This window comes from Etheostoma cragini, chromosome 13, assembly GCF_013103735.1.
Source record: "Etheostoma cragini isolate CJK2018 chromosome 13, CSU_Ecrag_1.0, whole genome shotgun sequence".
Classification (NCBI taxonomy): Eukaryota; Metazoa; Chordata; class Actinopteri; order Perciformes; family Percidae; genus Etheostoma; species Etheostoma cragini.
Window position 1 is genome coordinate 3,609,809 of NC_048419.1, and position 22,870 is coordinate 3,632,678.

At 40.4% G+C, this 22,870-nt stretch overlaps 3 protein-coding genes across 9 annotated transcripts in view; all 3 read right to left on the bottom strand.

Annotated features, from left to right (window-relative positions):
* Window positions 1-6,853: 6,853 nt before the first annotated feature.
* LOC117955269 (oligodendrocyte-myelin glycoprotein-like) lies at window positions 6,854-10,469 on the bottom strand. 2 transcript variants are annotated; one of them, XM_034889654.1, is made up of 2 exons: window positions 10,168-10,469; window positions 6,854-9,293 (listed from the first exon to the last, which is right to left on the bottom strand). In XM_034889654.1, exons 1-2 carry the CDS (start codon window positions 10,173-10,175, stop codon window positions 7,877-7,879), a joined length of 1,425 nt encoding a protein of 474 aa, XP_034745545.1. In that variant the 5' UTR covers window positions 10,176-10,469; the 3' UTR covers window positions 6,854-7,876. The 2 variants fall into 2 exon arrangements, with proteins under 2 accessions (XP_034745545.1, XP_034745544.1); XM_034889653.1 differs by having other exon boundaries at window positions 6,854-9,296.
* A 1,181-nt stretch (window positions 10,470-11,650) lies between these two features.
* LOC117955281 lies at window positions 11,651-16,577 on the bottom strand. 2 transcript variants are annotated; one of them, XM_034889682.1, is made up of 2 exons: window positions 16,451-16,577; window positions 11,651-12,815 (listed from the first exon to the last, which is right to left on the bottom strand). In XM_034889682.1, exon 2 carries the CDS (start codon window positions 12,765-12,767, stop codon window positions 12,018-12,020), a length of 750 nt encoding a protein of 249 aa, XP_034745573.1. In that variant the 5' UTR covers window positions 12,768-12,815; window positions 16,451-16,577; the 3' UTR covers window positions 11,651-12,017. The 2 variants fall into 2 exon arrangements, with proteins under 2 accessions (XP_034745573.1, XP_034745574.1); XM_034889683.1 differs by having other exon boundaries at window positions 11,651-12,775; window positions 16,451-16,556.
* A 4,475-nt stretch (window positions 16,578-21,052) lies between these two features.
* The window catches only part of LOC117955263 (kinase suppressor of Ras 1-like), a 29,961-nt gene continuing 28,143 nt past the window's right edge, over window positions 21,053-22,870 (bottom strand). For all 5 annotated transcript variants that reach the window (XM_034889641.1, XM_034889642.1, XM_034889640.1 and 2 more), the window contains one exon: window positions 21,053-22,718. In XM_034889641.1, the coding sequence (XP_034745532.1) occupies window positions 22,712-22,718 (7 nt within the window). In that variant the 3' untranslated portion in view covers window positions 21,053-22,711. The remainder of the gene's footprint in view (window positions 22,719-22,870) is intronic.

The window sequence follows — 22,870 nt, forward strand, 5'->3', positions numbered from 1 at the left end:
CGATCGCACAGTAACATCATCATGGCTTGGAAGCGTTTATAAAGGTGACAGCTGTTGAAGCTGTTCTGATTAATGAGGGGATGAGGAATTTCAAGAAATAGACACCTTTTTATACCCTGCGTGCTTTGAACTCATCTGGGCTGAATCGTTATTCACCATTCACTTTAGAATGAAGGAAAATGCAAAGGTTTCTGACATTATATTGTTGCAACTGTAGCTTGTATTCAGTGCTGAAAAGATGAACCGCTTCTCAATAGAGAGGAACTCAGCATTTTGAAAAAAAAAAAAAAGCTTGTAACTAACCGAGCCTTTGCATGAAAACTGGAGGATTTGGGGATCGAGAGAGAAGTCAAATTGATAGTGTGTGAAAGAGCTGAGGGGAAAAAGAAAGTGAGAGAAGCAACAGTGGCTGGCAATGTTATGAGATGCTGTTTTGAGACGAGGCATCCTGTTTCCTGTCGCAGTAATCATTTTACACCCTCAGAATCCTCACTTGACCTTGGAGAAATTGTTTTTGGATCATGCGTAAACCCTCTCCTCCACCCAGATTCCTACAGATAATCTGTGCATGAACGACAAAATATATTTTAACCTTTGAACGTCTGGAGACAGAAATATGGGTGATGGATATACAGAGATGTTCTAAAGCGAAACTCAAAGTCTACAGGGATTTAGATTCTTTATGCACAGTTTGCATAACTCTCACAGAGGCTCACCATGTGTTTTAGGCATGTTCTGACATGTGAAATAATCCAATATTATATCAATCCAACGCTACAAGATGGCTCAAACTGAATAACTAGCATATCTTTTTGGGGGACATTATTCAAACGCTCCTCAGAGGCTGTTAATGTGATCCTACCAGATTTTGTGAATGATGTCATATTGACCACAGTGGATTGAGTGATCTCTGCTTTTCTCAGGAGGGCCTATTACAGTGGAATTCAGAAATCAGGGGAAAGCTGTGGAGAAGGCTGCACATGTGAACAAATTGTCTCCCTCTAGTGTCCTCTGCTTTCTGCTCCTTCTTTGTTGAGCTAAAGCACCTCTCAGACTGCAGCGAGAGAGCCAAACTGAAACATGCATAATTGACAGTCCTATTTCAGGAATTAGCCACCCACCAAACTGCAGCCTACCTGCTCTGTCATCTTGCCTGGAATAACTTAGCATCTTATAAAAGTCTATCACTGCCATATTTAATGGTAAACTGATGAATTTAATAATTCTAATTTCTGTTCTCCTCATGGATTTGTATGTTTCTGAAGGATGGTGTGTAAAAATGTTGCAGACTTGTCACTTGTATGGGAGGATCACGGGGACTGTGAACAATTGTTACCACATAGAGACATTGTTTGAAGTCAGATCAGTAGGAAGGATGTTCTAATGATGAGAGATTTCTCTCTCTCATTATGCCCTCTGTAACTACGTAGATGAGTTAATTAAGCGGTGCCAGAGGCTACGCACTAGAATCCAGGTAGATGGGCTACTGTGATTTTCTGACATCCACATTATTAACAAAATGAAACTTTAATATTGACATTTGAATATGAGGCTCCACAAAGCCTGCAAATTATCCCCGCAAAATGCAGTATTTCCTTGTACCAAGTGCACAAAAGTACCTCAAGGTACCACAAAATAGCTTGTAGTACTCCAGAGAATCACAGATCAGAACACAGCAGTTTTTGAGATACACTCCAACAGCATACAATTCCGTTTTAACAATATACTAGACCGAGGAAGTGGATTTGCATTTTGGAACTCAGTATTAAAAGACAGACCATTTGCATGTGGGGCTCTTTAGAGCAATCGGGCTCCAACACAAGTGGATGATGACGACATCATTTACCTGCTCCACTGGGCTGGGAGATAAGCTCATGCCCCTGCTGCTCCCTGGAATGTTCTGGCTGCAGTTTTGTACGACTCCGGAGAGAGCTGTGTGTTACAGATGATGACAAGTGGCATTAAAGCACGGCGAGGAGCCATCCTATCACCTGTAAAGTCAGCAGCGGGGAGAAAGATGTGCATGTTGGTCTTTTGGAGAGCTTTGTCAAGACAGGAAGTTGGATATCTAGGTTCCATGTAAGTTACATCAATCTTCTATCAATCTGTCCTTTGGATTGGTTGAACATTTAAAATTTAAATTGGACATTGTTTCTAAAGTGAGCTTCATTTTGATCTCCCCAAATCTATTTTTGTCCACTGCCAAAGTACATCAAAGCCCATTTAGTTGACATGCTTTTCAGGACAGATGTGCACCATGCTCTCTGGCTTATCATGCAAATTGACGCTACCCTTACGATTTCCTCTGTATAACGGTGTTAAGACACACTCGTTCATGCCTCGCAGCTGCATTTGTTGATGCAATACCGACCAACTGAAACACAATAAGACAACGGATTTCCATCCTCAAGAACTCTTAAACCCAGTTTTATTCACTTTCTTTGAGTTTGTTTATATGAGTGCATACACCTCAGGCCTTCCTTTTGAAATCTTCCAGAGGCAGAATGGCACAGTAAGCAGGCCTCTCTGGACACACCAGCTAAGTGGTGTTTTCTGTCTTCTGGCTGAATCTTTGCTTTCTACCAGCCTTTTCTCTCGCTTTTCCTTTTTACTTAATTCCCCCCCCCCACACACACACACACACACCCTTAACTGGCTGCCATCACATATTCTCTCAGTTGCAAACCACTTCCTATTCTGCAACCACCAACCTTAACACTGACCTTGCCTTGTCTGTGCCATTGAGACGAGAGCAAGAGATACCATTTCCCCAGCTTCCCCCCCCCCTGCTGCAGGGTTTGATTTTTTTCCCCCTGTCTCATCAGTCTTTCGGCTGCTGGAGTACGCCTTGTTATTTCTTCCCGATTCCTACACGTTTCGCTTTTCAGCTGATCAGTGCACAGACTGGAAAACATTGCTCTTGGCTCAAAGAGAGGGCGAGCCTCGGCATATTGACCCAAGCTGTCAATACAGATTAGGTTTATCAGATAAACTTTATCTGCAACATTTGAGCGTCCTTTGGTAGGGAACCAGCCTAATTCTGGGGCACAATTGATAATGTGACGCATGTGGCTCTGAGGACGCCGAAATTGGCAGCCATTGTTTTAGCCTTAAGCAGGCTGCGGTGACCTTTTCAGGGCATGTTAGTGTGCACCATTAAACGTGTGTGAGCTTTGGTTTATCATGATGGTCTAAGGGTTTTAGATGCATTTGCATGTTGCATGTTTGGTGTTGAATTATCAAGTCCTGTCATTTGTTATATTCTTATTTAATATGTTTGTTTGTATGTACAGTATGCACCCAATCACCAAGGCAAATGCCATGTAGTTCCATTAATGTGGCAATAAACTGCTTTCTAATTCTGATTCTGATTCTAATTCTGATTCCGATTGCAAGGAACTGAACTATTTTGTTGAGCAAATATTTCACACTCCAAAAAACACTTTCTTTGTGCATCTGGTGCATGGTGTCCTGGTGAAAAACACAATCCCTCTAAGAATGATTTTTAGCTGTACTGTTTTGGCATCAACGTTCATTTCTGCCCCACCACCACAAGAGGGCACTTAGAGCACATGTAATGATAATAGGAGCTGATGTCATAATTGTGCCTTTGTCTGCGTGTGTATTTACGGAGGTGGTTCGAAGTGACACGTCTCGTGTGTTCCTTTTAGGAGTGGTGAGACTAAAATCACACCCAGGTTCACCACCTACAGTGGCCTCATGGCTTCTTTCAATTGAAGGGATAGACTGCATGACTTCCACTGCCTGTTAAAGCCAAAACACTGGCCTGTTTTCTAGACTCCCTGTTATCTCTGTATACAGTCTCAGAAAAAAAAGGTTCAATTCCAATCTAACTCAAATGGCTTGGTGGTGAGCCAGCTTTGTCAGCAGTGCTCTTCAAAATCAGAAGAAAGGGGACTTTTTCAGCAACGCACACACACAAAGATGCATAAAAGTAACACTCAAATAGATTGCCGGCAATCGGAATGTAATATGCCATATGTTCTTAAAATGTATAAAGCTGATGGGGACTTATGGGAACGTATGAGAGAGACACAAGAGGGCAGTGGGGTTACCGGGTACACGAAGCACACTGAGAGTGAGGAGTCTTATTGAGTGTGGCTGAAAGAAAGAAGGCAGCTCTCTCAAAACAAGTCCGGGTGGAGAGATGAAGAAGGTAGGCATTGCAGCAGTAAATGAAGCTAGCCTTCTACACCTTGTCAGTTATTAGAAGAAGCCAGAAGAGAAATCTGACATTACTTTGTGTAGTCTACAGAGGAAATAATTGGCTATAGCAGTCCAGCTCACTGGCACCTATAGCACTTTGAAGAGATGTTTTAAAGAAGGGACAGCTAAAAGAAGGGAGCCACAAGGTAAATAAAATATATCACGTATTTGTCAAGGATTAGAAAGTAGTAATGCTGCGATTATGGAAACTAAAAAGAACAATTCATTTAGTTGTTGTATTGTTTGTCCTCAGCTTGACAATTAAAACCGATATAAACCAAAATGAATTTCTAGTAACTCTAACATTTCTTCCCGGCAAACATCTGTTTTTGGGCAAAAATGAACCATAACAACAAATCCATAAAACCCAAATGGTGCAAAATGAATCACTTCACATATCCCATGAACAAGGTCAACAGAGGAAAGTAGCTGGCTGGCAGGTTAATAGTGATTTCTCCTGGCAGAAATGTAATAATTTGGAGGATTGGTTGGATTAAACTCAATAAAAATAATAATTTAGAAATGATTAAATCGTTATGCAAGTTAAAGGAGAAACTGGGACTTGACGGGAGAAATGAAAGTTCACTTTCTTTTGAGACTTGAATCATGCTTAAAGAGCACCAACCCCAAGTAACTTTCTGTTTTGGCTTTCTAAGCTATAAATACACAGAATTTATTCCGCAGGTGTTCGAGTGTTTAGAACGAAGGCTGGTGCGCAGATTCAATGATCAGTTATTTTCAGAAGTTCCCTCTATGTGACTTCTATTACAGTGCGTGTATTCAGTAAATCTTAAGAATGACATCTATGTATCCAGTTAGTATTTCTCTGTGACAGTAAGAATTTTCAAAGAAATGGATGTATTTTAATTTCCATTTCAATGCATTTCTTTATTCAGCTAGCTGTTCAGTTATTATTCATGGCATTGCATCACTTATACCTTCAAAGATCTATGTGAGATTTTGTTCACTTCTCTTCAGAATATTATTAAAGAGCATGCACTTCTTGGCTAGTCTCTGTTCCACAAAGAATGCAATGTAACTAGATAAATAGATGACAGATAAATAAACAATGTAACTGGTTAAATAGATGTATGTAAGAATCTTTTTTCACTGATCTCACATTTCTGTTTTAGAAATGACATATTAGATTTATTGCTTAATGACCTCCAGGTGAAAATGTGTTTGTTCAAGGTGATTTCCAGCAGTGAAGCAAGGTCTATCTGGAATGAGTGTTGCTTAGGCTACATCTACACTACTACGTTTTGGTTTAAAAACAAACATCTTTTGTTAAGATGAGGCCTCACGTCAAAAATAATACGCCGCTTTCAAGCCCCTAAAATGGAAGCACTGGAAATTCAGATGCCCTCATTTTAGTGAGAAAACTCCGGGTTGTGTTGTAGTCTAGAAAGGAAAGAAACGAAGACCTTTGGAAACGATGATACAAGTCAATCCACCTTATCGTTAGGCAGGCTTACATACATTTTAGTGACAGTTCCACCTTGTTGTAGGTATTACTTGTTGCTATTATTGCCATGTCCCCAAAGTAGTTTCTATACTTTTAATTTACACATCCAGGGTAACATTAGACAATTTGCTCCCTGTTTACAACGGCCCTCGAATGCCTAATGTACGCAAAAGGTCTTGTGATATGCGTTGTCAGATGTTTATGGAGAATGTGGCATTTTTAAATGCAACCTGGATGATCCGAGTTTCCGATATCGGAAGCTGTTGGCCTGACTTTGGTGTGCTTACGTGCTCCCAAGTAGGAAAGTTGATAATTTGCAATCATAACAACAAAACTAAACAAAGCCTGCCCTGCACACACACACGCTGCCCATTAAAATGACCCTCGATGTAACTCATAAATACGGCTTTTATGAAAACAGTCTTCTTGAATGCATCTTAACTACTAAAGCGTTAACAAGTAGGCTACTGTTTATTTACGGTGGGGTATCTCACTCTAGAAAACATCAATGTAGACTTGTCATTAAGGGTTAAACACTGTGTTAACGTTGATACAAAACTATTGTAATTAGTCACTCTAACTGGACACTAGCTAACGGTGATACCATATGAAAAATGATGTTTTAGCAAAAAGTTACTCTCAAATATGTGCAGGCTTTCACGTGCATCTTCCAAGTTGGAAACTCGTTTTTCCAATGTGTCCGACCCCACGTGAACGCAGCATCAGTTGTGCTACTTTTTGTGTCAAAACGCTGCTTTGCAATGAAAACGTTGTAGTGAAGATGGCTTTTTCTTCTCTTAATAAATACACTTGAAAAAAAAAATGTATGCCTGACAGTTATTGCTGAATAGGTCACTGTTAACTGAGTTGGATTTTTATAACCTTGTTTTTTATATTTTGAACTTCAGCCTTAAGGCTGACACCACAGAATCGATGGCTGACACCTATGTCAAAGATGCATGGGATATGTAGATGTTGACCACTCTCCACTGAGAAGCTATTAGTGAAAACGCTGTTTTAAAAAAGTGTGGGATAAAGACAACTGTAAAGTAAAAAAAATTCAAAAAATCATCAAAAGCTGTAAATATCTCATCAGTTTTATTTGACCATACAGAAATTGCGTGAGAAAGGTATACCCTGGCTGGCAATGTATTCTTCAAAACTGTCAAATGCAAAGGTACATCTAAAATGTAAAAACCCATAGGCTGGCACATCACTGTTATCTACTCTTAATGCAATCGAGATTGGAATATTTTAGGATTTCATATAAATAAGCTGAGAATGTCTGTGCTTTTATGCTCTGCGGCAATATAGCGGTGGGTTAGCATTCCTGGAACGTTCAATCACCATGCAGATCATTTTCACGAGCGTCACTGAATCATGAAGGACACTTAAGTTTAAGATGTGATCAAAATACAGAAGCAGTACTTGGCACTAAGACTTTGTTAAAGATAGTGATGCAACATTGTCCATTCGTTTCCCCTCCACTCCACAGAACTCTGTGTTTTTCCTGTCATGACCAGTTTCTTACATACACCATGTCCTCAGCTGGTAAGGGACATGGTTTGTTAAGTGAAACAAGCAGGCAGGCACCAAGGACATCTATGCAAAAAGGCAACAGAATCTGAATAAATCAAGATTTAGATATAAGAGAGTAATGCCTTTTTGAAAACCAATGCAATAAAACAAGGTAAGAAAAGACATGGCCACAATGTGACCAAAGCAACAAAAGCCAGATCCTGCCAATAGTTGTAGAATAAATTGGGAAAAGAAAACATACAGAATCATTTTTAGATCATTATGGGTACTGGACAGCATTGAAATGGGTAGACTTTAGTTGCAGATGATCACCAGGCTACATTCACAGCAAACTAGTACCTGTATGTATAGTGCCATCATGTGCTTAGCTGTACTCATTACAACGTTGTTTTTTTATTCAAGTGGAGGCTTGTAAGAATGTTTTTAGAAAAGATGATGCATTGTGTTTTTAACTAATCATTATAAAAGTGACATCATAGCATGTTCAGAATAGCAGGAATGGTTAAACATGTCGTGACGCATTTGTATTGTAAATGGCCTTTTGCTAAAAAAGCTGGTAATATGCAATCATGACAGTACTACAACAGTCAAGAGTTTTGTGTGTGTGCCCTATTTGTTTGTGCTGTGAATGCATAGTTTTGTCTTTCAGAGGACTTGTTGCAGAATGACAGACAGAAGGCCTAGCCCGTGTAGGAAAGGGAGCGAGGAGCAGGTAGCAAGAGTCGGGCTTCTGTTGCTGATGCCGCTGGGAAGGGACTGATTCTTCCTCCTCACACTCCTGGTGCGAAGAGTGGTTGTCTTCTTTGTTTGGATGGAGGGGCTCTCTGTTGTAAAGAAACTCTCTGTGGCCACTGTCATGTCAGCCCTAATGGATGTTTCAGTAATGAAGCTCGTGTCAGAGAAAGAGAATGTGTCAGTGCCAATGGACGAGCCTTGCTTTGTGCCAGAGATGAGATGGGAATCAGTGTGGAGCATGTGCTCTGCGGCAGCTGGGCTAGCAGATGCAGAGAGGTGATTAATAGTTAGGTGTGTGCCTGTGCTTCTGGGTTGCAGGGTGGAGATGCTCATGGGTGTGGCTGTGAAAGGGACGTGCTGTGTGTTTAAGATCTCTTTGAGGGTGTGGGGGGTGCTTTGTAGTGAAACAGAGTACCACCACCCTGTCACACTAGTGTCAGGGGGCATGGAGCTCAGGTCCTGTGCACTCGCTGCAAGAGGGGGTAGGTTGTAGGAAGCAAAGTGCCACCCTCCAGCCTTGCCAGGGTGCACCCCTCCACAGACAGGCTGGGTGTGGCAGGGACAGCCCAGGACTCGGGCAGGGGTGTGCTGAGTCCAGGAGAGTAAGTAGGTGATGTCTGCATAAAGGTGGCAGTCCCAAGGGTTGTCGCCCAGAGTGATGACTCTAATTGATGTCATCTTGTCCAACACTCCATGTGGCAGGGTGGAAAAGCGGTTAGCATGCAGATAGAAGTGGGTTACTCTGAGGAGACGGTCCAGAGAGCCCGGAAGCACCTTCACAAGCAAGTTGTGGGACAGGTCAATATTCTCCAGGTACACTGGCATGTTGGTGGGCAAAGTCCAGAATTGATTGTGGCTTAAGTTGAGCGTGCACAGATTGATCAGTGTGTTGTTGATGAAGATGGCGCGCTCCAGCTTGTTGTTGGAGAGGTCGAGCAATTGCAGATTCCACTGGTTGACCGTGTCGTTCTTGTCCAGCAACTGGAGGCGGTTGGAGGCAGCGGAGAGCTGCCAGAGGGATCGAGGCAAACCGGCGGGCAGGTGGCTCAGCCGGTTATGAGACAAATCGAGGATGCGGAGATGGGTGTATGCAGTGAGCTGGCCGTCCAGGTTGTGAAATCGGTTGTGGGACAAGTTGAGGGAGCGCATGTTGTGCTGCAGGCCATCGGGCAACTGTCTCAGACCCCTGCATGAGCAGTCTACCTCCCTGTGGCTGCGGCCGCACGAGCACATGGAGGGGCACACGGCCAGGACATGCAACCCCAGCAACAACACAAGCAGGAGTTCCAAAAGGGCCTCATTAGGGGAGAGCTTCAGCAGAACATGCCTGCTGAAAGAAAGATAGGGAGACAGGACAGGAGAATGTTAGGGCACAGCATCCTCCTTAACTCCTTGAGGCATGCTCTGAAATGATGCCTGCAGTGTACTTGGAAAGTGAATTCAGGGAATGTTGCCATCTGTAGAAACACAGTGACTGCAGAGGGCTGTGCTGAATAAAACTTGTTTCATTGTTTCACATGCGCACACACACACACACACACACACACACACACACACACACACACACACACACACACACACACACACACACACACACACACACACACACACACACACACACACACACACACACACACACACACACACACACATCTTAGGCACATGCATACTGCAAATACTCAAACAGACTGCTCAACATTTGCTGCACATCACTGCCATGCTATTGGATACTTACATTGGCATCACATGCAAAACGGACTCCCCTAACCAAGCAGGAATGTTTTTAGAAATCTTGCAGCAGTCAGTGTCCTTTTGAGAAATTTTCATACTGTACTTTAAATATGCATAATCAGTAGCAGGTTGAAATGGACCTGATCGTGCAGGGGGATATTTCGAGTCTATTCAAGAATATCATTCATCATAAAAGATGAGAAATCCCTGCAGTCATTCTCGCTGGCATCAGTTTGCGTGTTCAGTCATCAGTGGTTGTCGGAGCAGTCAGTCCCTTGCTCTCAGAGGACGAGAACTAGCTCAATAGATGGGTTGTATTAACGACTCCACAGAGAACTCATGCATCAGCTGGTGCAAAGGCAGGCAAAGACACGGCCAGGATCTCCACACTGCTGAAACTGCAGTATGTGAGCCAGGGTGTGGCAGAATGTGTGTGTAGAAAAGAGTCTGTAAATGTATCCATAACTCACCTTCTCATCTTATCATTCCAGTCACTTTTCTCTGCTCCTTTTTTTTACTCTTCTCTGTCCTGCTTTCAAGCCCGGGACCAGCAGCTGCTCTGCTGATGTTGAATTTTTTTCCTATCCCTGAATTCCACTCATAGAATTTGACCCTTGCTCACTTGTCCAGTGCGGGCTTTTTGAGGTTGACCTGGTCCTTTTGTCCTCTTTGAAGAGCCGAGAGTTTGATATTGCCTGTATGGATCTTTGGGTTAGCGCAATCAGGCACTGCCGGCTCTGGATTTACTCTGTGCTGTGGAAGTGAGCTGGGAGGGGTGGGGTGTTGGGGGGTGGTGGGGTGAGAGGGGTGGGGTGGGGAGGGTGGGGGGGGGAGTGGAGCGCATAATGGAGGGGTCCCTGCACACAAGGTTGCTACAAAGAAAACTCCTCAATCCCTCACCTGGCAGCTTTCAGGTCTTACTTCTGTATTTAAAGCGACAACTATTGTTGTGGTTAGATTAATTAACTGGTTACAGTCCTGTTTGTACTCAAAATAAATTAGACTGTGTTCAGTTATCACCTAAATCAATTATACTTCTGTAAAGCATTCTCTTGCAAAAGCGCACTCTGCTGTAATTGGTTGTTATTTTCCCCGTGTAAATTTAGACACTGCCACATTGAAGATTTATTGCAGGGTACTCTAGTCCACTGCAGCTTCCTACCTGTCATCAACAATACAAGCAACTCTCCATTCTGCAGCTGCATTGCTGCACTTCTGCCACACATCATTTACCTCGGGTTCTAAGGGACAGGGATACAGACGGTGATCAGGGTTAAATATGGCAAATTTAACAAAACAATTATTAAGAAATATCATTTTGATTCATGTAACCACAGCAGTTGAGAATCATCTTTCTATTGTATTCATTTTTTACTTGTCTTTGTTCACTTGTCATGTAAATGGTGCAAAATACCTCTTTTGAAATGTGCTCACTAATTCCTCAGTTAACTGTCTCTGTACTTTCCTCTCATGCCGGCATATACTTCCAGCACATAGCTGTACATGTTTGATTTTATAATACTGCATTCCCATCTTTAAACTTGCACAACACCCAAAACTACTGCAATGTGTTCCCACCTCCTTGCTATTAGAGTTGAGCTGGACTTAAAGCAAAGAGAAGGGACAAAGTATTCAGACTTTTAATGAAGGGTGCACATCCACCATGACGTCACGAGTAAGGAGATGAACGATTATCTGCAAAAGACGGCGGAAACAAGCACATGTTGGGCTTTTGAAAAGGTTTTTTGTTTGGCTTTGTCAGCTCTGGCTGAGGTGAAAGAGAGCGTTCTTTCTGAGTTGAGTGGCACTGCCTAGAGGAGGCACATTCTCTGCTTGCTAATCAACCTCTCTCTCTCACACACACAAACACACACACACGCGCACACAGGCACACGCACACGATATACAGCCACATCTAAATGGGAAATGGCTGCATAGCAATAAATACAAGACTGAGGTCACGTTATCTTTTATTCCTCTGGCTGTTGTCATATCCATCACAAATGTAATAAAAATGTATATACATCACAAGAGTAAGTTAAGACACAGATATTCTTGCACAGAAATGTATGCATGATAATATTACTGTATTCCAACATACACAACTAATGGAGAAACACAGTATAAACCAGCTGTTTTCAGCCAGAAATGCTCAGTGCCCAGTTTGACACGCAGTTGTTGCAATTACTGTAAAGCAAAAGCTGCTGAAAGAAGTACCATTAATTTCCTGTAAAAGGGATAGTTAAAAAAAAACTATGGGGAAGTACAACCAGGTGCTCAGGAAACTCTTTGGCACACACACACACCCACACACACAACTCTACACCCCATCCTTTGGTTCCTCTGTGTCCTCAGAGGAGGAGGCTGCTACTGCGTTGGTGGACTGGGCATCAGTGGCCTCCTCTTGTGGCTTTGAGGAGGCTGCCTTTTCATCAACGGCTTCAGGTGTAGCCGAAGCGTCCTCACTCTTGGCACTCGTGTCTCCCACCTCCTTCTTGTCCTCCCCTTCTGTTTGTCCATCCTCCTTTGCCTTCCCTCCGTCTTCCTTGGTGGTACCATTACCCATCTCCTCCATTGTTGGATTGATGTCAGACATTAACACAGTGGTCTCTTCGGGTTCTGTCTCTTTGTTCTTCTTGACAGTTCCCATCCAGTAATCATTGGTGCTGATCAGGTCAGCGTTGCTGCTCAGCATCTTGATGTGCCTGCTCAATTGGCACACCTTCCATATCAAGACCACAATAGAAGCCAGCAGAATGGCACAGGCTATGATCAGGCCGCCAGCCACCATGAACATTGGAAGACATTCCTTGCTAAACATAAAAATAGTTGAGATGGGTGGCTCTGTGGCAGGTGAACGCGACGTGCTCTGACTTTTGGAGACTGGTGACGGTGTGGTGGCATCAGGCGTGGAGCTGGTAACATGGGTGGTTTCATCTGTGGACAGTGTTGCTGAAAAAGCTAAAGAATTGGAGGGCTCAGTAGTAGTATCCCAATAACCAGCACTGATGTTCTCTGATGATGTTTGAGTTCCACACAACAGTGCACACAGGATGAAGAGGCGCTTCATATTGGTATCTGAGAAGACATGGAGTAGCAGTTTGGTTTCAAATAAGATCTGGAATACAAATTTAATACATTGAGGAAAATTAGGTAGAAGCCCAGACATAGTAAAATCAGAATGTATCAATTCCATGACTTGGGACAGCAAATCTTCCTTTTGTACAATATGCAGTACCATGTCTTGCTTGTCTTGCACCATGAACCACCCAGACTTCTCAGGTCTGCTTTCTGTCCCCAGAGTCAGAACTTAATCGGGGGTGCAGCGTTCAGTTTCTATGCTCCTTACATCTGGAACAAACTCCCAGAAAGCTGCAGGTCCCCTGCAACTCTCCGTTCTTTTAAATCATTGCTAAAGACCTTTCATTTTAATGTTGCCTTTCTTTAAGTAATTGTTCATTTCTTATACTGAAGTTGATTTTTGTTGAAACTGACAATCAGAAAGGGTAAGATCAAAAATAAATGACTTGATTAGACAGGGATTTGACTGTTCTGATGAACATTTCTAAACAATTAAGCAACAAAAAGTCAATTTTTGTGTTGGCTGAAGCAAATATTGAAGTGAACTGAGTAACTTGGTGCCTTTTCGGTTGTTTTTGTTAACAACTTGTGAGATTAGGGTTGTGGCCATTCTGGGGGATTTCTGAACAGGAAACAAATGTATTTCTGAGACTTTCTGCAACATGAGTGTGACATAGATTTTACGGTAAAATCTACAACAAAAAGTTGGCGCTGTTCAGGATTTGGCAAAAGTTTGCCGTGATTAAACTAAAACTTGCGGTGACAACTATACTCTAGTGTAACAAGAAGTACTTCCACTCTTAGTTATGGGCAACCACAGTACAAAGTCACATGATCCTGCGGTGCCCGTGGTGGATGAGTTGGTAAAGACATTTGGTTCCGTCTGTATAGAGCGACCTTGTCGGTCAACAAAGGTTACTGCGTCTCGACAACATGTGTGGGGCAGCGGCTTATACCCTGTCCCATACTAGCAGCCTAAAATCTACTATTTTATCCGCTTTTATATGTTTACCTGTTTTTAACTGCTCTTCAATGTTTAATTTCTAACACTGCAATAAAACTTTTATTTTCCTATTTTAATTTAACCCTTGTGTTGTCCTCGGGTCAAATTGACCCGTTTCAAAGTGTATTATATCGGAAAATGAACCAAATCAACCAAATTGCCTTAAAACAACATGGATGACTCCATATAACATTATTCAGGTAAAATTAATGATTACTTTCATTGATTTTTTGGGGTGTTTTATTGAATCTTATAGCATTTGAATTATTTTTTTTAAAGGTTTCAAACCAGTATCCGGACTAAACTTTGACATTTACCCATCTGAGATCCACTCAACATCTTCTGATCTTAACTAGTTAACTACTTATCTAATTCATAATTTCTGCCTTTCTAACTAAAAGCGTATTTATAATTTGATATAAATGAGGTTTGTTGACCATGACTTCCAAGAATAAGTGTAAAACCTGTTACCAAAACAGCTCAGTTTTTTTTTTAAAGTGCAAAAAGCTGGAAAAAGTGACAAATAAATCAGAAAAAGCGACGAAAACATCAGCGAAACATCGGAAAAGCACAAAAAAATATTAATTTTCAATTTTGACCTGGAAGGACAAGTTCGTGGTTAACGGGAAGACAACACAAGGGTTAAAAAGGAGCTGGCTTGCCTTAACTTGTCATAATCAAACCATTAATGGTGGACAGGTGGCGGACATTTACTCTAGTTGTTCCTATGTGAGGCACAATACGGATTTTTTCCATTTCATGTTACGTTAAATTTCTACTTGATTGCATTTTTAATGCAAACGTTGTAATTTTTTTACTTCAATTCATGTTTCATGTAAACTTTAGTTAATATTTATATTATACTTTAAACAAACAATGAAATGATGACCAATCATATTTACGAATTGTTAGCAATGTTATAATTTGCGTTATTTTATGTATAGCTAACACATGCTAACACGTGCTTTGCAAAGTATTTGTTAACCATTTACAAGGTATTATTCTCATCAGTTGGAACTTTATAGTTGCCATCCAAATAAAGTTGACTGATGGCTTGACAATGTTTTTTGTGGCCTTTTAGGACCTTTATTATGACGGAACAGCTTTGACATGAAGGGGGAGAGAGAGAGGAAATGACGTGCATCAAAGGGTCGCGTGTCGGACTCGAACCAGCAGCTTCTGTGGTGAGGACTGAGCCTCTGCACATAGGCCAAGGCTCTACTAGGTTAGCTACCCAGACATCCCCAAAGTCTTCTTAGAGGTTTACACATCCGTTGGTAATCTTTAACAAATACTTAATGTAATATATAAAATGTTATGACCTGTGCAACAATAAACTGTTAAAATGACATAAAGCATTGCTGATAATAACATTATGTCTGTTAACAGTAAAATTAACCATTAACTTAGGTTTAATTAACCATCAATTTACCATTCATTAGTAAAGGTTATTATAAAATGTTATCAAATTATGCTACAATATCATAGATTAAGCTACCCAGCAGTGTGTGGTTAAAAAGCCCCACCTTTACCGGAGGTAACAACTAAGTAATGCTTACCCATTAATGCATTAAATAATTACTATAACACACCAGTATGTTAATCTGAAATGGGCCATTTTACTAATTGAGTACTTTTACTTCCGGTACTTTGACTATATTCCTATTTTAATACTCATGTACTTTCACTGAAGTAAAATTTTGAAAACAGGACTTTTACTTACTTGTAGTACAGTAGGTCCACACTGTGGAAATCACATAGCCTATACTTCAGATTCTGTGTAACTATTTTCCAAAACAATACACAAGGATTTCTAAATGGATTATTTTCTCCTACACAGCCATGTATAGTACATAAAGAAGCTGGTAAAGATTGACTGGTGAATCCTTCACTATGAGTATTTGGTTGCCAATGAATTTCTTGTTAGTGTTAAATGCATGCTGGCCTGAAAGACCAATGTGCTGAAGGTCTGACTTGCCACTGAACTACCCCATGTCATGGAAAATTATGTCCAATCAAATTAACAATTATTATGGCTAACAGTGTGAGGCAATATCTCCACGGATCTCAAGCAAGTTCATTTCAGTACTGCACACTGGAACCAGCTGCCCTTTAAATATCTTAAAAAAGAAAGCATGGTTAGAAAATAGTCAGTTGCAATGTACTGTAATTTATTTGTAATTTGAACGATCCTTTAAGTAATAATTCTTTGATCCTTTAATTGAATAAGCTTTGAATCTGTGTGCTAAGGTCCCTGTAATTGGTCTAAAATCCCCCCCCCCCCAAAGTTTTCCATAGAATGAGTTATCAGTTTAGCTGTATTATGTATGCATTTCAGTTTTCAGTAGCCCTTTTCACATTTTCTTTGCATTTTGATGACATACTGTATTTAGGAATACATGATTGTAAATTGTTCCTGACAATGATGTAAACTCCTTTTAAAGTGATCTTTAACCCTAAAACAGTTTACTGTATATTTCATAATGTACACAGGTATCTTTAAAGTAGTCTAAAATTGCAAAAACATCACTTGTAACAATTGTATCATCACTGAATATAGATGTCAGCACATGTTTGTTCTTCTTAGGGTTCCCAGTTGATACAATTATTACTGTTACTGTTTACAGGTTTCAAAATAAAAGTACATGTTAAGACAATCTGTTACTTACATTGTTGGTGGTGTGGTTCCAGGAAGAATAGAAGAGATGAGCGATGTATGAAGGAACAGTGTCAAATGACAGTAACCCAAATCAACGGCATCCTCATCTGTCTCTCTTGTTCTTACTTCTCCATTTGGATTATAATTAGAAAAGGAAGTGGTGTTTGGTGTTCTGTTTGAGGCTGTAGCTGGTCATGCATACATCTGTCGTGCAGCAGGCTATAACAAGTTGCAGCCAGCCTAATAATCACTGAGTAGCTCGCTTACGGTAAAACAGTTCTAACTTATTGATCATGAACAATTTTACTTAAGGTTATTAGCCATTTTGTGCTTTAGGTCTGTGAGTAAAATGTCTAAAGTTAGAAATTGCAATACAAGCAGTAAAGCTGCAATTTGCACAGTTCTTTATTTAGTGAAGTGGCGTAACCTTTAAAACCTATGACAGGTCTCTCATTTCGGAAACAAACATAGACGTGCTATTATATCTCTCGTATAGTTTATTTTAACTTTGTCTTCTCACCGGCGGCTACGTATGTGGGGTGAGGTGAGATGGTTGGACTTAAATGCTTACATCCGTAATCTTTGTCTACTTATTTCCGTCCAAGCCACAATTTCTCTCAGTTGACTTTAATCATAGTTCATGTTTAATGTCATGTCATCAATAAGACAAGGCCTTGCGGCACTTCCGTCACTTAATACCCCATGTGGCAGAAAATGTTGCAGGACAACTCAAGCACATAAATTTGTGACGGAAATATGTAAAAAAAAATAAAAATAAAAAAAACCCTGTTCAACATCTGTTCACTGAGCAAAAAACACCATATCATTGATTTGCATTCATTGCACGTGTTTAATTTATAAAGTTCCCCTTCTTGTTTCCTCTTTAACTGTAACTTTGTTTCCCATGTGATTTTGTATTCAGCTAAATACCCTTGAGTGTATAACACTGCTGGACAATCTGTTTTGCTTTTATCATCAAGGCAATGAAACCAAATATCAAATTCTCATTAACATGAAAATTGTTATAATAAAACTGATAGTACAAATGCATAATGGAATAATAATATTGGACAGCATCTTGGTATTCAGACAGAAGGGTAGAGATTACATGCGTACAAGCCTGTCATAAGTAGTGTTATAAATGACTAATTCTATTTGCTGTTGTACTACACCACATAAGTCCCTTTACTTGCAATACAAGGCAGTCCCATTCAAAGTCAGTTATCTTTCATCATATTGGAAGTGGCCACAGACATTAAATAAAAGCACTGTAAATACTGTTTTAGATTTGTCTGAAGAAAATAAAGTAGTTCAGGGCCCGTGTTTTCTATACAAGCTGAAGAGAAAAACCTTTTAATAATTTTCCAATGCACTTGCAAATTCAAAAATGACCCAATTTAGATAACTGAGTGTTCATTCAGCCTCTGCCCTTGATGCTGATTCAATTTGATGAAGCAGAAATACGGCTAAACATGTTTGAGAGGAAGTGAGAATAGAAGGATGACTTCATCTCACAAGCCCCACACATCTTCTCTGAGTGATGGAAAGTCCCATTTGTCACTAAGAACATTAATAGTTTAATCGTAGGTTTTAAGTGTATATCACCTTTCAACAACAAGACAATTTAAAGGGTCTTTCTTCCGAGATGGGAGAAAAACGTGCTTTGGTTCATTGGCATTTCTTTAAACCAATCACAATCATCATGGGCGGCGCCATGCATCTGGCAGAGCCATGGTGCTACTGCAAAATAGCCTCGGGAAGGAACTTGTTTTGGTGGAAGGTGTGTGCGTTCAAAAGTTGATTTAGTAATGCAGCAGAAAACTCGGATTGGACAGATAGCCCAGCTGGCTGCAGAGATCTGAAGAGCAGATGACCATTGTCCTCAAAAATCTACCGGAAAAATACAAAAGATTTCAACACAGTGAAAGCGGAAGGTAAAGAACATCCGGCTGAAGAGAGTGAAATACAACGGCACCGGAACAATCACGACAAAAGACGCCTGCGTCCCCAGAACAGATTGAAGACATCAATGTAATTGATGCTTTCATCAGATCGCAGGTTTTGCTGAGCCATGTGTGGCATCCCAAGAGTCTGCTTAACAATGGTTGATCCTTCTGTTGATCGTTGGCAATGGTCTACTCACAAAAAACTGGACCCCCAGTTTGTCCAGACAATAATACAGCTCTATTAAATCTTTGTCTCACAGGCCCCCCACATGGCAAATTAACTGAGTTCATTTTGAAGTACTTGCTCATCACTTGAATTTTCCATTTATTTCTAAAGTTGGCTGACCTGAATCCATATCTCTCGCCCTCTGTGGAAGACCAGTCTAACAGTTGAATTCTGATGAAGAAACTCGCCAGCAGAAGACATTGGCAATGTGTCGTGGAGTTCAGTAGATTTCTCCAGCTCAAATTTGTTGAGCACGGCAATCTTCTGAAACAATTTATGACAGTCTGTGCACTTTATCGATTGGGATGAGCAGAGAGACTAAGTGCAGTCCAGGGCACAATGCTATCAGTAGTACACCAGGTTCAGTGGTGGAAGAAGTATTCAGATCCTTTACTTAAGTAAAATTACAGTAAAAATACTCAGTTAGAAGTAAAAATCCTGTGTTGAAAAGTATTTAGTTATCAGGAAAATGCACTGAAAGTATTAAAAGTAAAAGAACTCACGTTTTATCCAATCCAACGATCCAAACAGTTCTGTGTTCAGCTGGAATTCTAGGCCTGTAGATTGTTGGGTAGTTTCATTTGTAATGAAAACATCATATTTTATAAATTAAATTTGTTTTGTGTGCTAAACTCTTCATTTCTAACTAGTAACCAACAAAGTCTGATTAATGTAGTGGAGTAAAAAGTGGGATTTTTCTCTCTGTAATGTAGTGGAGAATAAGTACAACGTGGCATGAAAGGACTCAAATAAAGTACAAGTAACTACAATTTCTACTTAAGTACAGTACTTGAGCAAATGTCCTTATAAACATTCCACCACTGACTAAGATAGTGTTCACATTGAGGGCTACAGAAGGCAGTTCAGAGTAGATAATCTCAACCCAGAGTCATAAATTATCTTCCGTCTGTTAAAGTGTAGATGGAGAGGAAAAGCACATGCATTGGTTCTGCGTATATCAATATTCATTAGACCCAGAATTTGGGAACAGCACATAACAAAAACAATCAAATGACTTATTGTTATTTGCTTTGATTGCCATGCAGGGAAGAAAGGACATTTTGTGTCTGGCCTCCCAGTGAAGGAAACAGTTTCCTCTCACCAAATGCTGGCCTTGAGCTCCAGTACCAGTCGGAGTCAAAGAGCTTTTGGTTGCAGTGCATCATCAGCCAGGATATAAGGTCCTTTGATACCAGTATGCATAAATCAATCTATCATTATCCTGGTCATAGCCACACTTAGGATTCAAGCAGTATTTATCATTTTACTGACAGCTCCCAAGGCTTCATATTAAAAACCTTTGATAGTCATGGCTTAAAAGCTGCATGAGCACAAATGTATGAAAAACAAAGATAGACAGTTTTTTTTTTTTTGAAGCTTTTAAAGCATTGCCTGTGCCAACAGTTCAGTCCATACTGCTATAGTGTACAACTATGGATAAATGTGGATCAATACAATATCCAAGCCATATTTGGACAATGCGGATGCAAGCAGTCCCACTTAACTGTGTATAAGTGAATCCGTTAGGAATCAGATAATATGCTGTTATGCAGAGATGTCTTCCTAAATGCATTCTAAATCACCCCGCATTATTTCTGGAAGAGCTTCAGACATTTTAGCTTACAAACTCACAAGCTCGAGCCGTTTCCAGATGTAGGAGATAGTAGCTTGTTTTCCTTTTAGCTGATTCAGCTGTTCTAGGTTCCCACCTTAACATTGCATAAATAAATACACACATGAAAAAAGCATAGCATACCACACCACAAAAAAAAAAAAGATATGAGCAAACTTCATGTAAAATGTGCACAGCTGTACTAAAAAAAACAGTTCAGACCACAGACTGAAGATGACTGGTACTTTCTGTTGGGTCTTTATGCCACCTAGAGGCAAACTGAGACTTGAAACATTACATTCATATACATACAAACTTTTCACTCTTCTTCCTACAATGATCCTTCTTGATCAACTTTCCCATTGATTGGTTTGTACAATCTGAAATTATTGTCTTACTTAATAAATATGCTTTGAATCCACATAGGCATGGGCTTCCCATCTTTGTCCCAGTTCTATCAATTGCCATAATCCATATTTTTTCTTAGATAAAGCCAAATCAACTCAGCACAATCACAAGTTGATTTAAGTTGCATGTTTTTATGGCATTTCTTACAACAGTCTGCATTTTTTCTCTTTTTATGAAACTGAAATCTCAGTAAAAGCTCACCATTCTTTTGTCTTTCTTTACTGTGCACACCCAGCGTACATAAGTGAAATCCAACAACTGGAACTGGAACGTGCTATCGAGCATATATAAATCTCTTGTTTGGAAGTGAGAAACAAAATTAGTCTCAGCGTACATCAACATCCGTTACTCTGTAGCCTCATACTGCCAGGGAGGAGATAACTGCATTACAACAGTAAAATTAGTGTGTCCACTCCATTGTTACATGACAAGCCTCATTTTATTGTCTTTCATGGATGAAAACAGAAACTGCGTGTACAGAATGGTAGTCACATGCAATACAAAAATATGAATTTTTACAATAACATAAAAAAACATGTATTGGCCCATTCTAAAAAAAAAATGTACAGCTTTTATACAGTATTTTATACATGAAAAAAATATAAATATATATACACATCTGTAATAGCCATAGCAGTACCTATTCAAAAATGTCAATGTATTTTACATATAAAATGTTCATACAAATATTAGAAGAATCATGTTCATTTGCTTTACATTAAATAATGTATGTACATTACATACCATTGGATTTGCAACACAACATTTACTGCAGTCTTTCACAAAAAAACCAACCCTACGTATTCCAACACGGTACGCTCACTCAGTCACACGTGCACGCACACACACACAACACATAAATACAAGCACTCCAACTGAAGCCAGCGATCACGAACAGTATACACAAGCGCGCACAAGAGGCAATGTTTAAGGAAGATATAGGACACTTGCGCCGGGTTCCTGATTTATATATATTTTTGGGAGCAGATAACGAAATCACTCAACTTCTTGAAAGACGGATCTTTCAAATTAACTCATTCTTATAAGGTGCACTTAACACTTCAATGGATGGACATTATTTTTTTAAAAAAGTCTTAGAAATAGCCAGCATTAGTGTATTCCCATGTGGATTGTGAATGATGATAGGAATATTTCAATTGTCTTTTCATTTTAGCCGTTTAGCTTCCAGAAGTCTTCATCAGTGCCCCCTTTTTAAAATGCATCCAATAAACAGTGAATTTACCATATTATACTCCAAAAAGACAACAAACAAGAGAGCATATCACACTGTCCAAACCTTTAAAACCCTCCTAAAAGGTAAAGAAAAAACACTGCAAATATGACTATTCAAAACCAAACTAAACAACAACAACAAAAAGAGTGCATGATTATTTTTTTTCTCCTGGTGACAAAGTGCATAATGTGTGGAGACATGGGCTGGTGACCGTCTCCGCGCATGCCATCACGCAACCATTAAAAGCCGGGAGATGAGCAGAGGGGCAGTTCCCCCTCAGGGAAAACACAGCTAAATGAAGTGGTCCATTTGGTGGTAGGGTCCATTTTATGTCCAGCAGAGTGTGTTTGTGTGTGTGTGTTTCAAAGAGAAAAAGAGCGGTGAGGTCGGAGCCTCGGCGAAAACAACCACATCACAGCAGCACAGAGAAGATGAGCAGGCCGGGAACATGGCAGCCGTCGGCAGGCACAGACCACAGCACACCAGTCGGTCAGTCTCAGCCCAGACACCACAAGTCAGTTATGCACAAGCCCCAGAGTCCCCCAAACAACATTACAGAACAAAACTAAAAGAAAGGCAAAGAGATATTAGACCAAAGGAGGGAAAGCGTGAAGAACGACAGCAGGTGCCCACACCCCATTGCCACACCTTGGCTCCACCAATCCTCTCTTCCCAACAAGAAAGCGCAACGGTTAGACATGGAAGATCAGACTGTGGATTAGTGGGAGCGGTGTCTGTTTCAGGCGGAGGCAATGCTTTGATCAATCCTGCAAGAGTTAAGGACACAGGAGCATGCAAGGCAGACCCAGGCTTTGTTTTGCATTGCTTATGTTTCAGAGTGACTGCTACAACCTAGATTAGACAACAGAAAAAGAAAAGAGGGAAAAGAGCAAAAGGAAAACACAAACGTTAGACGGTTAGTGGAAGTGTAACGGCTTTACAGTGGAGAAAGCATCATTTGAAAAGCAGCAAGACATTGCACACATGTATTAGTTAAAGGACAT